Source organism: Synchiropus splendidus, chromosome 12 (assembly GCF_027744825.2).
Source record: "Synchiropus splendidus isolate RoL2022-P1 chromosome 12, RoL_Sspl_1.0, whole genome shotgun sequence".
NCBI lineage: Eukaryota > Metazoa > Chordata > Actinopteri > Syngnathiformes > Callionymidae > Synchiropus > Synchiropus splendidus.
Genome location: NC_071345.1, coordinates 15,233,522 through 15,248,831, shown reverse-complemented (window position 1 = coordinate 15,248,831; position 15,310 = coordinate 15,233,522). Strand labels below are relative to the sequence as shown.

Here is a 15,310-nt window from a genome sequence, read left to right as displayed (position 1 = left end):
TAAAAGTAACAACAGTTGAAAGCACAAAACACTTTTCCAATTGTTCTGTATAAAAACATAAAGAATCTTTAGTACATGAGCAAAAATGAGAGTAAAAATGTCTATATAAAATGCAATACAAGTGACAACGGGCTACAGCAAAAGGCAGAGAACTCCAGCTTTGACTCGATAAAGAGCTGCATACAAAAGGACACCTTAGTATAGAACATCATAAATTACTTGAGACCATCAGTTTGCTTTAGGCTTTGACAAGCAATGTGACACTTAGTAAGGCATGGAGAACCAATGAGGTATTTCATCTTGATCATGTCAACAAACACTGAGAAACAAAAGTGCATCCAAATATAACTCATGTCTCCTGCACCTCTAAATCAAATACTGGACTTCTAAACATCGGCTCCCTTCCACCAAGGGCCCATTTCACAATCTTATTATCAGGTAGTAATTCTCAAACTAGATATTTGTATGTCTAACTCTCACTTTTGTTCACAAGCTGAAATGTAAAACAGCAAGGAAACAAATACTCTCATTTGTAGATTTGAGAAGTTCACCATGTCTTCTTGTCAAAGAAATACATTAGCGAGAATAGTGTTCTACCCACTCTGCAAAATACATCCATTCGATACTTATAAAAAATACAAGTCTTTAACTCTGTTGACATTTTAAAAACAGCAGCAATGGTACACAGTCTCTGCTCTGGTCACATCACACCTGATCCGGCGGAGATTAAATCTACCTATCAGTTTGAGATTCTACACTCTGTAAACGTTAAGAAAAAAATACTGCATTCAAGGCATATGGGTAATGAAGGACATCCTAGTAAGACATTCAAGCTCTCTGTTTTCACATTCAATAATGTGCATTTGGATTTGTTTTTACGAGCAAATCAACTTCTTCTTTTTTAACTCAAGCCGTACATCTAGACACGGAAGTGGCTTTTTATGTCATACATTTTAAGCTGATATGTTTCAAAACACATGGTTGATAGGGAAAGGTTTGTGCTGTATTTTCCCATATGACTTGAACGCAACAAAAGAGCAGCTGTCCATTTCATAGGTCGTTCCGTTGTGTCGCTTGAAACCAAAATATTCCAAAAACTTTAGGTTGAAAGTCAGACTGTACTCTGAAATGTGTATGTGCTGATGGCTGTCTTAGCTCCATTCTTTGTCGCGGTTCCTTTCCTCCAATGTGAAGCGACCTGCCTCCAGTCTATAATCTGGAGTTGAATAGTTCAGACTGGTTGAGTCAAACCTCATAAACAACGCTCTACAGTTTGCTGTAATCATCAGTGAAGCCAGTGAACATGACCCATGTAAGAGGTAGCTAATATTACAAGACTAGCACGCTCGTTGCTAACCGCAACAAGTGGTCAAAGTTTCGCCTTGATTAGCTAATATTCAAGCTCATGGTCGGTTTAGTACATCTAATGGTTCGCTAGCATGTTCCAACTGTCCATCCTTCCGACATACGTCATCAAACTAAACGGAATTATTTTGCTCATTTTGGCAAAACTCAACCAGATCCCGCTCCACAGATGCTCCAAAACGTTGTGAGTGTAAACAACAAAAAAAAAAGTGATGACTGCTGAGGTCATACATCCAGCACCATGTCGTAGTGTGTTTCCTTTTTTCTCTTGCCGCATTTATTTATGAGTACTGCGTACAGAGTCAAGAGGATCACCCAGTAACTTGCATAGACGACGGCCCCGATAACCAGAACGATCTTTTCTGAGTCTGGAAAGGGCTTTTTAGTCTGGAGAATGACCGTGTAGATGATCCCGATGAAGAGGATGGTGAACCAAACTGATATCGGAATCAAACCGATAAAGTTCACCACGATAGTTTTCCTCCCAGAAGTTCCCCATCCAGATTTGTTGATTGTTGCGATAGCAAACATTTTGGCCGGCAACAGACTGGACATGTAGAGTACGGAATAGAAAGACATGAAGACCATGACAATGTTTCCTCTGAGGCAGCTGGCAAAGGAAGACTTGATCAGTGCCACTGCCTGAACTATCAGCAGAAACAGGAGAATATTCCACAGTCGTCCTTGGTAGAAGAGTTGGATGGCAGTGGCAATGAGAAAAAAAGGGAAAAAGCCTGTGATCACAGCCTCGTAGGTCATCCATAGATGGTGTTTATGGAACCACATGGAGTTGTAGAGCCACTCTCTGAAATAGGACTTACTCCATCTAGTCTGCTGGTTCAACCACCTCAAGTAGGTGATCGGCGTCTCTGTAAGGCACTTTGACCGTGCAGTGTATTTAGTCGCATAGCCAAGGCTAAGAACTCTGTTCGTCAAGTGGCGGTCATCGCCGAAACTGCAGTGGGATCCCATGAAGGTTTGATTGTACCAGTCCTCCAGGAACTCGTGGAGGAGAGAGTTTCGGTACATTCCTAAGGGCCCACTGATGCACTGGACGCAGCCAAAGTAGGACTGGCACGCCCTCTCGATGTTAAAGGCCATCCAGTACCGGACGCTGCTCAGGAAGGAGATCCAGGACTCGTATTTGTTGAGGATCTATGAAAAAGACAGAGGGGAAATACTTTTGAGGCACAAAAAAACAAAACAAAACAATATAGCAATTTTTTATTATTGGACTTTTTGGGCCCAAAACCATGGTTGCACAGGTTAAACAGTAATCATTTCGCAGAAAACAGTTTGCTGAGAGTTAGCATTAGCTTTCAACTATATTAAGGGGTCCACACTTGGACATTGTCCATAGATTCCGCATCACCGGAACTTCCAGTCGACAACTGCAACACATTCTCGCCCCAAAGGTGTCAAATATCAACTATTGTCAAGTGAATGTTTTTAGGTTGAATCCTATTTTGCCTTCTGCAGCATTTGTTGACGCCAAATGCAGCGAATCACGTAATAAAAAAGAGACAATGTTTGGGGATACGGTAAGGAAAATGGACGACACTCCTTAAGGCTTCGCTCTTCAAATTCAATTTCATGTCATTTGGTAGTGATGATGAAGCTTCATGTAAAATTGTCCACTAGATGGCACTGTCTGCAGATACATCATTGGATTTGAACAAAACGGTTTCAGTGTAATTTCACAGTATTAACTGACAGCTCCATTTACTGAGCTCTGAAAATGTCACTTGGTATATACAGCACCTCAGACAGGACCCACCAGAGCCAACCCTTCTCTTTGAACGTCACACGGTAGCAGACAGTTGAAACACCAATGCTTCATGCAAAATGGCACCGTAGACAACATGCAACGCCTTTGGAGTGAAAATGTGTTTCCAGGAGGGCATTACCTGAACGTCTCCTCCAACACCCCCAACCATGGGGTCTTCTTCTAACACTTTGACCATCTCCACTGATGATGCTGGGTCCAGCATGGTGTCAGAATCACATACCTTGATGGAGGAATGAAAGAAAAGTTTAGATCAAAATAGAATGTGATGAGTGATATGGCACCATCCATGATTGTGACTTCTCATATGACCTTGAAATAAAAGAACAGATTCTTTAAACTGAGCTTGTCCCTGGACTTTTTTTTAAATTTATCATTTAAAGTGGACCATGCCTCCAGAGTGTTACTTGGCTTCACACCATTTTCTTAAAATACAGGGCGATGGAAGATAAACAGATATAAATGCACAGGGCGAGTCGTAACCTCCTGCAACACCATGGGGAAAAGCACTCCAAGCTTTAATCTCCACCCTCCATCTTTGCGGTAGATTAGACGGCTGCATTCTCTTCTATAAATGGCAATTTTCCTTCCTCGCAAAATCAGGTGATAAAAGCCACCATAGACTCAATCACTGTTAACTAAACACATCTGTTAAAAGCAGTCTGAAAACAGTAAAAATGCTTGTCCTTTAAAGGGACTGACATGTGGATGGTTTGGGAATTTAGTCTGGCAGCTGATGATTCAATGCTGGTCTCATATAGTTGCACTTGTATCAGTTTGGGGTCGTTGCTTTGCCTCAAAGTTATTCAAAATGTTGAAATGTATTTCACTTTAAAAAAATACTGCTGCATACATTTCAAACACACATTATTTTGTCTTTTTTTTATTGCTCTGTCTGCCTTTCTGGAGCAGATGTATCTAAAGGAAAGGAGGGGGGAAACTGTGATCGGAAAGTCCACCAGATGTTGCCATATATCACGAATAATTTGAGGCCGTAAAGACAGAAAGTAGTTCACAGACAATACCATGAGACGGCTCCACCCTTTTAACAGCTTTCAGTCTTTCAAACATCACTGACAAACAAAACTTTCTATTCTTTGTGAGCCAGTACCAACACAATCACAAGCTAATCACACATTCTATGAAAAACGCATGCTGACTCCAAACTAAACAGTGTCCTTTACATGTGTAAAGTGTGCTCAAGCTCATCACAAAAGCTGTGTGTTTGCCAGATGTTAATGTCCCATGCTAGCCCTGCTAGTTTCTCCACTGTGGATGGTGACTTTTGTTCTACACAAATTTACATAGCAAACTGATATGCAACCTTAGACCTTTGTCACCTCCACATGTCAATGGTGTTGCTCAGAGCAGAAGAAAGCTGTTCTGTTAATGTACTCAGACATCAGCTACTGCTTCCCGTCTTCACACTGCACTTCACAGCACGATTCACACACCATTAGTCCTCAGGCAACACAAAGAAGTCTTTGTGGAGACAATATTTGGCAACCCCCCACCCTTCGACTGCCATTACGCTCAATTCTTTTTCATCAGTCTGGATTTCCCATGTTTCCTCCTTCTTATCCTTCTATTCATATTTGATTGAAAATGAAAACATATAATTTTATTATGATTTTAAGGGTGGAAAATTACATAGTAGTACAAAAAAATCAGGTCATCTGAGGAACAGTGATGTCACATCTTGAAGGGATTTTCACACGGCGAAAATAAAAGTAAACCAGGGAAGAGGACAAATTTGTTCAAAGAATGTTGTGAGGAAAATGCTCCGCCAAGATTGACAGGCGTTTGACATTGATGTACTGTATTTATACAGTGAAGGCGAGACCAGGATTAAACTGAATACAGGAGCGTAAAGCTCCATTTATGCTCAATGTTTTGGACGGAGCCTTCTGTCTGTGCTTTGCGTTCATTTCCTCTGTATTTCTGCATGTTTCCACAAAGCTTAGGGAAAAGGACCAAACGCTGTTACTACCCGATACGTAGCTCTAATGAGACACAAAGAAGAAATAACAATGGTGGAAATTCTCCATTCTCCAGTGGTGATGTATTCAACGGCCTCCGCCTCCTACAACGCTGCCTCCATTTCCCTCTTCTGTGCAAGAGATACATTGTCAACCTTTTCCACAGTCGCCATGTTAGTTTTGGAGTTTGTTTTTGTCATAAACTTTTGACTCTGTGCTGCTCCCCCTGGTGGATATATTGGTGAACAGCAGTACCAACACAAAGGACGCACGGAAGCATGTGATGATGACGGTAACATCTTTTAAAAAGGACGGGTACAATTTTGTACGTAAAGGGAGCATAAATGGGCTTGAAGTCTGTTTGTCACCCACACATTCATTTGTAGCCACCGAAGAATTTGTCGTCTTTTACCAAAAAACGTTTAAAAAGCTATCACTCTGGAACAAACTCACAGTTGTTCTGTTCTGTACTCTTGGTCTCACCACTCACTGGTCTCGGCACCACCCGTCCTAGTTTAAGTGGTCTCAGCTAGAACACCAGCACTTGAGTATGCAATGAAATATGTGTATGTGTACACAGTACTAAACAGACAGAAGAAAATAGAATAGAGGCATCTCTCTCTCTTACCTGCACATAGTCTACTGTTCGCCCCAGCGCCTTAAAAGCTGTGTACATGACTTCTCTTTTCCCTCCCCACTTCTGCATGATGCACAAACACTTGTTGTTGAGCACCAGCCTGGACACTTGCTTGACGCTCTCAGCGTAGCTCTCGTCCGTCTCGTCCGGTCCTCTGCTGTGATAGTTACTCTTCCACACGTACGAGGCGGCTTTATCCCATCCCATGACCTCTTTGAAAATGTCCAACATGTACAGGTCATCGCTGGAGTTCCCGTCGATCACCATGATCACCTTGATCCCCGGATACGTCAGTCTCTTCACAGACACCAGGCATTTCCTCAGGTAGTTTGGGTCTTCTTGATAAGCAGCGATACAAAGCGCCAAGGATTTGTTCAATTTAATGGGCGTTTCCAATGAACGCCGCATGTTCCGGTGCTCCAAGAGTGCAAAGAGGCTTTGGATTATGAGATGGACGACCAATATGGCGCCGTACAGGCCGAAGGACAGGTGGTTGCGAGCTGTGGTGAAGAACTGGTAGCCCATGATGTAGGCTGTGGAGATGCCCACCAGAAGGGACACGCCGAACATAGCTGTCCCAAATATCCGCAGGTAGGTGAGGACTTTCTGACAGTCCATCTGTGGAATGATGGAAAGATCATTAGAATGGAAATTAAATGGAAATGAAATTAAAAGGTTAAATGAAATTAAAAGGTTAAGATACATATGAAATGTTATTTTTAGAAATGGGGGGTATATTAAAACAATATTCTGAAGCAACAAATGAGATGATATAACAGGGGAGAAAGATAGTCACATATTGGGTGGAAATACCTAGTTTTTTTTTTGGTCCCCAAGCAACACAATAGGCCGAACAACAATAAGGCAAAAACTTCAAGGTAAATAACATACTATTGGAGATGGAAGTTCAAGTACCTTGTAAGCTAAGATAACTACACATGATGGTGTGATGTGATGAGATAATTGTTCAAACAAGGAAAAATATACTGGATTTAACCAAAAGCTTGCTGAGTATCCATACTTTAAGGGGAACTGTGATTGAATATTTATAATATATCAAACCATAATTTGATCAAACTAAATGAAGGTTCATACATCTGCCACTCCCATCAATATTCACTACTGAAAAGCCTCGGTGGACAGAGTACAGAGTAAAGTGATATACTCTGATTCTGTGATATATTGACATTTTCATGAAGTTTAGATAACCCTTCTTGTATCTAGTCATATCTAAGTCATATTTTACCGAAAAAGGTTCAACATCTAAATGTGTGTTACATGTGCACATTTCAAAATGTATTTTGTGTTTCATAAATACAATGCAACATGAATAATAGTAATAATAATAATTATTATTATAACAATAATAAACTCCTTCCCGTTATTTGTTTAGACAGTGCAAGTTTTTGGCACATGCAACCTTTTATGTTTTACAAGAGCAACCCTGGGGAGAGAATGCAATAAACTTTTTCCTTCCATTTTCCTTCCTCTCCCATCCTGTAGTCCAGCTCAATGTCAGACAGTTGTGAGCCGCCAGTTGTTTGCTGTCTCACTAAGGGCAGGCACAGATTAAAGCATATCTTGACCTAATAACTCGACGTATTTGTCCATTCTGCCAAACATCCAAACTTAAAAAAAAAGGAATTCAAGAATGCTCAAAGCCAGCCGCCCTTTTAAGGAGCTGTTCTTGAACGTGAGCTCTTTTGGGGTTTTTTTCCATCAATCTTGGATGACATACTTTTTGTGGACAAATTTCAGAGCGCAATATTCTGCTCCAAAGTTTGTTACTTGCAGTCATTATGCTGCTACCTCCATCTGTTTGGCAGAGCGAGCCGGGACCCACTCAGCGTGGCTCAGCGCTGAGTGGACCACCCTGTGATGTCATCTGTTTATGTCTCCGTGGGAAGAAGAAGACAAGAGACTCTAAGTTCGCGAATGCTTCACGTGTTGCTCTGGTTTCACCAGCTCCAGATGACACTATGACAGGGAAATGATTTATGTAGAAATCGATATTCACTGGAAAAGCATGACATTTCATTTTTATGGTGATAAATATTATTCTTTTCAGCATTGTCACTTTTGGACAGCGCATCAGACTATGGTCAATACAGCGGGGACACAGAGGTTACTGGGTTCTTGTGTTGGACCTATCCGGATGGACACAATCATTTTTTTGGTGCTTTTAGTTTCTTCAACACTTAACACAAATCAACTTTTGAAAGCTTCAGAACTGAAGGTGGCGCTGTGATTCGGTATTTAAGACAATACAGCACAAGCCTCATTTGTCCACCACCAGCCAGTTTGAAATTTGTGGCTACAATTTCCAATGAGCTGAGTCAGATTTACAGCCGATATTCTTCTCAAACACTGCTATACACTTTCGTTTTTTCCCCAACACTCACACACTTGGCTTAGACAATGGCTTGTTGATTTGATCGTGGCACGTGGCTGAGCCTTTAACGTCTGACGCCCATTTACAAGACGCTCATGCACGGACATACCTCGTACATGAGCAATAAAAGCTCATTTCAGTTGCTGTAAGCTGAGAGCACATTTTACCAGCGTGCTCCTTGAGCTTGTTTTGTATGAAGCTTTGCAAGACAAACCCCCGAACCTCAGCGTACATCCTTAAATCTGTCGTTGAAGAAAGGCAAAAAAGTACCATAAAAATGTATCCAAACACATATATATCTTAGTTCTCAGTCTCTTCAAGGCTCATTGTGCTTTGCAATTCAATTAAAATACAGCGTTTGAGTCTATTCCAATGTGAAAAAACTCACACTGCAACATGTTCCTCACGAGCCCTTTTGGGCGTGCGATCAGTGACAAGGTCACGCAAAAACAATTATGTCAGACTGTGGGAAGATTAGAAACAAATTAATGACAGTGACCCTCCAGGTTTGGCCGACAACCCCTGAGAGATGGAGGGTCTAATCTGAAAAAGCATCTCAGAGGACGGCGGTGTCACGTCACGTGAAGATGATGTCACCTTGGTGAAAGGCATCAGTGAGATTGGAAGGTGTTTTTAAAACACAGTGATGAGATCACTGTGTGTTTTTACAGTGAGTGAACAGCATTGATGAGCGAGTGTTATCCTGTTGCTTATTGATAAAGCTGCATGAGAGGGTGAGAAGGAGAAGGATAAGGGAGGGTTAAAGAGCTTAGTCATGAATATCTCCACACCAAGTGTGGAATCAAACCATCAGGAGAGGAGGCCTTTTGTTGTTGTGGAGCAACAACACGCTCACAACAGACAGATGGCTGGGTGTGTTGTGTTTGCAAGGAAGCATTGCAGCAGTCAAGCCATCCTGCTGTGTTCATTTCTTACTGGACTGAGGCACAGCAGAATCAGAGAAATAAATCTCTCTAGTGGAAAACAAATAAATAGGAAAAAGACATAAATAAGAAAAACACATCGCAAATTGTAAATCTGAGATTTCATTCTAAAGAAACTTCGTATTAAAGGGGAAAATTTGGGAAAGTAGAGTGAAGCAAAAGTTCTGATCATCTAATCCAATGAGGTTACTGGGCCTTTAGTTACAAGGGGACGCACATGGTCCACGCACAGTTGTGCTCACAGACAAAATATTTGTTGTCTGGGGTATTTACTTTCTGCCCTGAGTCAAAGCAGCTGCTGGTGGAAAGCCTATGTGAAACTGAGTTTTGATGATTTGGGCTTAACTCTGTATATTTTCTCCATTTTTGACGTTGTTATTTTGATACTTTTAGTAATTTGTTTGGAATGACTGCAACAATTTTCTCCTCGATTTTTCTTTTTAATAAAAACACTACATAAAGTTCATGAGTAAAACAACTTGACTGAAGACAATATTGCTCATGGGAAAAGTGTCCTATGCCAGGTGCGAACCACTCACCGTTCGTGTAGGTTGTGCTTTGGTTCAGGAATTGCCTTCATTTGGTTCTTTTTTTTTTTAGATAGATTTTATGATATTATTATTCTGGTTCCCCATCCATGAGGATGAGAGTGGTTGTCAGGAGGTTTGCTTCATGATGTCATCGTGCTCCCACACGTTACGTAAGTGGGCAGCCGTCGTATATGTGTCACTACATGTCATGTTACATGTGTGTGTCAACGCAAACAGGAAGAGCGTTTAAGCTGCAGACAGGAAGCAACTGAACTCTCCAGAGAGTCAGAAGAAGGGAACCCATTCAGTAGTGGCAGAGGTCCAAAACCTGTGATGGATCCTAAAATATGGCTAGTTTTTCCCAGCTGTGTGTGTGTCCGTATTCATCACTGCCGGCTGGTGGTTGTCGTGAGGCCAAACTCTTGTCAGCCATGGCAAATCCAGCAAGTCCAACCACATAAAATCCTGCTGGAGCTAAACACGAGTGTAACATGAGTCATCAACGCAGATCCTTGTTAACACCAGGCTCGTATACATGACTGATGCTGACCTGGGTCCTTACTGTGTCCCTTTGCTTACAGGGGGTTTTCCCCCGGCACTCTGGTTTCCTCCCACATGCCCAGAACTTCAACATTGTCAGTAGATAAGAGAGAGAGCAGATGTCTGGACTGACTGGAACTCTGTCCAGGGTGATCCCCTCGCCTCAAAAGTGTCCCAAATATTGCCCTGATATTGAGCTCATCTTGTATTTTTTCCTGTCTAAAGGTGTATGCTGTTCTTAATTCCGTTTACTCTCAATAAAACTCTTTTTTTTGAGGTTGGGTTATTCATTGGTTAGATTATATATATATATATATATATATATATATATATATATATATATATATATATATATATATATATATATATATATATATATATATACATCATATTATAGGCTGATGAGGCTTCATGAGACAAAGTCTTAAATTTCAGAGCTCAGTCGGTGGCAATCTTGGTTTGAGAACAGCGTAAGGTTTGGTTGAAATGGTTGTTCATATCCAAAGCTTGATAAGCGGAGACTGCCATCTCGTGGGCTCTGAAAATGAAGAGAACGTTTCATGAAGCTTCATTGACCCATCACTGTAACATATAATGCAACCATGTAAAAAAAGATCTTTGCTCCCACAACTGCCACGACACGTACATTTTTAAATAAACAATAAACTAGAAAAGCACTCACCGAGCACAGGCCTTGTGCTTGTGTCCCCCTGTATTGTATTTTTTCAACCACTATTATTGACCTACTTTTATTTTACTTATATAATGAGATACCGTCTCAGCATTTACAATCGTTTACTGTTATCAATATTATTGTTATCAAGCCATATTCAATGGGACAGTAGGTGGCAGTAGCGTTCCAGAACTTGCTGGCACAACACGCACAGGAGGCGTGAGACAACGTAGTCCATGAAGCATGCTGCTCTCACCAGAGACTTGCAGCTCCAGATGGTCATTTTCAATCATACCTAAATTGAATCATCTGTTCCTTATTCCCTTACCTGCATTTCCCTGAAATATTCACTGGAATCTGTGCTTCTGTTTTGAGGTTTTTTTCTTTCTTTTTTCTCTCTGATGGAGGTGAAATGTTGGTGTCACAGGACCACCTTGCTGCCCTCCATGGAACACGTGATGCAGCAGGTGATGTTTGATGAATTGCGTAACAGCGATATGGGTGCTCACACTGGGCAGACTGGCACAAAAATGACCTCTAGACACACCCCTGCAGGTTTGTACCAACACCGTCTCTGATCACTGATGCTTCAGCAAGACGATAACATGAATGAGTGGCTCCAAAAGTCAGCTTCAAAACAAGTACTCAAAACATAAGATGATGTTGGGAAAACACCAAATGAGAAAGCAATGAAGCATGACTGTGTGTGTGGAAATACACATGTTTTGAATCTCACATTGAAGATGTTCATGCACCAAACACTCACATACCAGAAAGGATACATAGGTCGGGAACGTGTGTGAACAGGGCAGGGCTGAATTCTAAATTAAATGTGGAGATGACCCTTGTGACGGCAGCACGTTGTGGGGAGACACACATGTTACCGAGCAGATGATGAGAGTGAAAGTAACAGCTGTGGCGAGTTTGAATTTGGCTGACTTCTTGCTCGGGAAAAAAAAAAGGGAAATTCAATTCTGATCATCCGACGATGTCTCTGTTTTTCCCTGACTTCTTAAGAGGAGAGAACAAGACGATTGATAAGAACTGGATTGACAATGTCAGCATACAATAAAGCTGCTCTACATCTGAGAGACAATTCCACTTTTATACTTGTGTTGTGCGTTGGCTGCTGAAAGCACCATGTTTTAACTGCATGAAAGGTCATGTTGGTTCTTAAAGGGGACATCACAGGAGCTGCTGACTTTATTTGGCTCCTCATCTTGCTTCTGCCGTAAAACATGATCCTGCTGGTCACAGTGCTCTGTTGTTGCCGGAGCGCTGTCATTATCAGAACCAGAACCACCCCACAGGTTGTGCCTCCGCCCCCCTTACACGAGCAGAATGGGTTCAGATTGTCACAAATACAGGTCAGTCAAAGCTATCACTCACTTGACCACACGGACGGGTCATTCACAAGTCAAACAACTGGCATACATATTGTCTGATAGGTCAAAAGGGCAATGTTGATTCAAAAGTGTCAATGTAAGTTTAAGTGGGACATGACGTGTTGTGTGCGATTAAAAACATCTCATTAAACCCTATTTCTGTTCTTACCTTCTTTGCTGTTCAGTAACTAAAATGACCGTATTATATAATAATGTTTGAAGCACAAAACATTCAGTGCAGACTTTTGAGATAACAGGAAGAAATAGATGGAATAAAAAGAATAACTGACTTGCAATAATGCAAGTAAACAGCCGGTATATCATTATGTTGCTGTTTCATAATACACGTGAGTAATGACGTGTTATTAGAGCAGGAGTCAAACTCTGGTGAGGGTCTGCCTTGAGAAAGCCAGGAGAGAAAGTCGGCAGGAGGAAGTGAGTCAGCGTGAGAGGGGAGGTATCCCAGACAGTCGTCGAGGGAGGGCGGGGGTGGTAGCAGCGGCTGACTTGGCTCCTCTCCCTGCCAGCTTAGGTGCTGGTGTTAACACTGCGGTCGTTTCAAAGGCCTTCCAGGAAACATCAGACGGCTTGTTACGCACTCGTCCGTCTGGGGCGTTTAACAACGAGCTTTAACTTCGACACAACCAACATCCATTTGGATCACTGACCAAACACGTCCTCTATCTCCCAAAACCCCTTATCTCAAGTGCCGCCCTCAAAGCTCTATTTTGGGGAGCAGGTATCAGTGTTTGTGTCTGCAGATAATCCCTGAATAACAGACTAGAAGCAAAAAACACATGATTGGACTCCACACACTTCTATAGTGATACAGTACATAAAGCTCAGTTTTCTCTAAATCGAGTTTGAGACTCTTAATAATTCACAGGAACTCCTGCCTTCCAGTGGCATTTTCTCAGCCTTGGTGAGCCTCTGCATGGGCTTCTATAGATCTCTTTTATCTGTGGCCGGTTTTACGACATTGCATCAAGAGACCTTTGAAAAGACTGATAAAAAATTCAAAGAGAAATTGAGTTGTGTTCAGGAGGATCTTAACATATGCAGTGATAAAAGCTGTCAGCCTGAGGCGTTCCCACTGATAGTTGGAGGCACGTGAGACTTGTTTGGAGCTCTAATGGAGACCAGTCGTGGAATGCTCTCCTCACTTGTATTGTAAAGTTTCTAAAGGCAGCTGTTAAAGGTATATCCTGTGGCTGTCATGAGTCTGCAGCTTTAGGACACCACATTAAGATTTAACCACAACACACTTCATCCACTGTCAGTTTACAGTTGTTGTTTTTTTTAACATTGCTTTCATGACCCAAAAAAGTTCTGCTTAAGTACAAGATTCCCGCTAAGTCATGATGGAAAAAATGCTGAGTCAGCCAGAGTTTTATGCTGCAAATACCAAAATCCAAGTCACTGTCACTTTGAATTTGGCGCTTCTGCAGCACGCTGAACGTGCCGCAATACTGCCCTCCTATTGGACCATGAATCTGCGCGAATGACGTTTGTAATGACGTATACAGACACGTTTGATTCCCCGACCTCCGTCACCGGCGCAGCCATGTGCGTTTTTTCATCAATAAAACGCACAGATGGGACGATCTGGGGAGAGGTGAAAAACCCAGGTGCAGTTTCAAACGATAAAAAAGATATATTGAGAACGGATGCTGCATGATTTCACCTAGAGGTCGCGAGAGACGGGAAAAGACCTTGCAGATGATGCAGTCGCTTTCTTAACCCGCGACAGTTACGCACGGGTATTACGCACTGAAATCAAAACACGTATTTACTACATCTGCCATTACAAATAAGAAAGTCTGAGGAGATAAAATCTGTCACCATAAATCGGACATTTACTAGTGTCAGATGGGTCACCAGAACACGTATTATTGGCCGCCTACCTTGACGCAGCTGTTGTCCTTCTTCCCCGGGAGAGGATGCGGTCACCGCAGGCGCTGGCACCGCTCCACGGTGGCAATGTTTCTCGTCAAAGTTTGAAGGAGTAAGATGATCATGAATCCTCCGCAAGGTGATCCTCGTCAGTCAAATAAAAAAAAAAAAAGCTTTCCTCCATCCGCATTAAGACTCGTCAATCTGCCGCACTTTTACGCACCGCAGACGCACGGTCATCACGTGAGTCATGGTTCATGTGAAAAAGTATATGTAGAGAAAAGTGTGTAAAAATGACAAATGCTTCTCCCCACAACCTGTGACTGCCTCATACATTCTTTAAAAAAGTTGTAGAAAGTTGAGAAAGATAGTTGCTGCTGCATCAGTCATGGTCACAGAGGATTCCGGCACCACACCAAAAACCATCAGGCAGAAGTAGTTGCAGTCTTAAGGGGCATGTAGGTGGCGCATCCAGGTTACAGAGATCGCAGAGCGTTGGGCAAAAGTCTCTAATTCCTTCCAGACGGATGTGTGTGTGAGAGTGGGTGTGTGAGCCTTCTTTAGGGCTGCTCCAGCTCCCAAACCCCCATTTACCGGCTACAACAGCCTGGTGTGTAGTTTTATTTAGAGGGGAAGGTTTGGGGGGCACAAGGAGGAGTGACCTAGTGGGAGAGAGCAAGAGGAGAGAGAGAGAGAAGAGAGAGAGGGGCCAAAGTCATGCAAAGTCATTCACACTTCAGACACTGAGGAGAGGGAGACTCATCGTGTCAGTGAGGCTGTTGTGAAGAGGGATATTCAGGATCTAGGCTTGAAAACGGATGAATGGTTCCTGCAGCAGTCGTTTCATCACTGAAGTAAAAATGTGCCAGGCTCGCACGTGTTTAATGCAGTGGAATTTCAGTCATTTCATTGATGCGCTAAGGCGCAGTGGCGCACTTTGACCAGCAGGCAGTGCTGTGTAACACCAAACTGTGGAAGAGTAGTGAAGACCCAACCTAGATTTTAGAACGTTTGAACAGACTATAAATCCGTTTAATTCGGTAAAAAATGTGTTGCTGTTCAATTATTTTCTTTGAAAAATTCAATTAATGTGAGCCTTATATGCCCCTTCCCTTGTTATCAAAATGATGTTGCTGCTGATGTGGGGATTTGTAGTGGGAGTAGAGAGGAGTTGGAGCTGTGGAGG

General features: G+C 42.2%; 1 protein-coding gene across 2 annotated transcripts; it reads right to left on the bottom strand.

Annotated features, from left to right (window-relative positions):
• Positions 1-811: 811 nt before the first annotated feature.
• On the bottom strand, positions 812-14,251 carry has2 (hyaluronan synthase 2). 2 transcript variants are annotated; one of them, XM_053881387.1, is made up of 4 exons: positions 14,136-14,251; positions 5,759-6,385; positions 3,273-3,374; positions 812-2,520 (listed from the first exon to the last, which is right to left on the bottom strand). In XM_053881387.1, exons 2-4 carry the CDS (start codon positions 6,383-6,385, stop codon positions 1,591-1,593), a joined length of 1,659 nt encoding a protein of 552 aa, XP_053737362.1. In that variant the 5' UTR covers positions 14,136-14,251; the 3' UTR covers positions 812-1,590. The 2 variants fall into 2 exon arrangements, with proteins under 2 accessions (XP_053737362.1, XP_053737363.1); XM_053881388.1 differs by lacking the exon at positions 14,136-14,251 and adding an exon at positions 12,270-12,278 and having other exon boundaries at positions 5,759-6,373.
• Positions 14,252-15,310: the final 1,059 nt, after the last annotated feature.

What these genes read in the sequence shown, in the direction of transcription:
- has2 (XM_053881387.1), bottom strand. Translation starts at nt 6,385, where the DNA reads ATGGACTGTCAGAAAGTCCTCACCTACCTGCGGATATTTGGGACAGCT. An exon ending in GAACAGTAGACTATGTGCAG is followed by an intron (nt 3,375 to 5,758) that starts GTAAGAGAGAGA and finishes TCCTCCATCAAG; the next exon opens with GTATGTGATTCTGACACCAT. An exon ending in GTGTTGGAGGAGACGTTCAG is followed by an intron (nt 2,521 to 3,272) that starts GTAATGCCCTCC and finishes TCTTTTTCATAG; the next exon opens with ATCCTCAACAAATACGAGTC.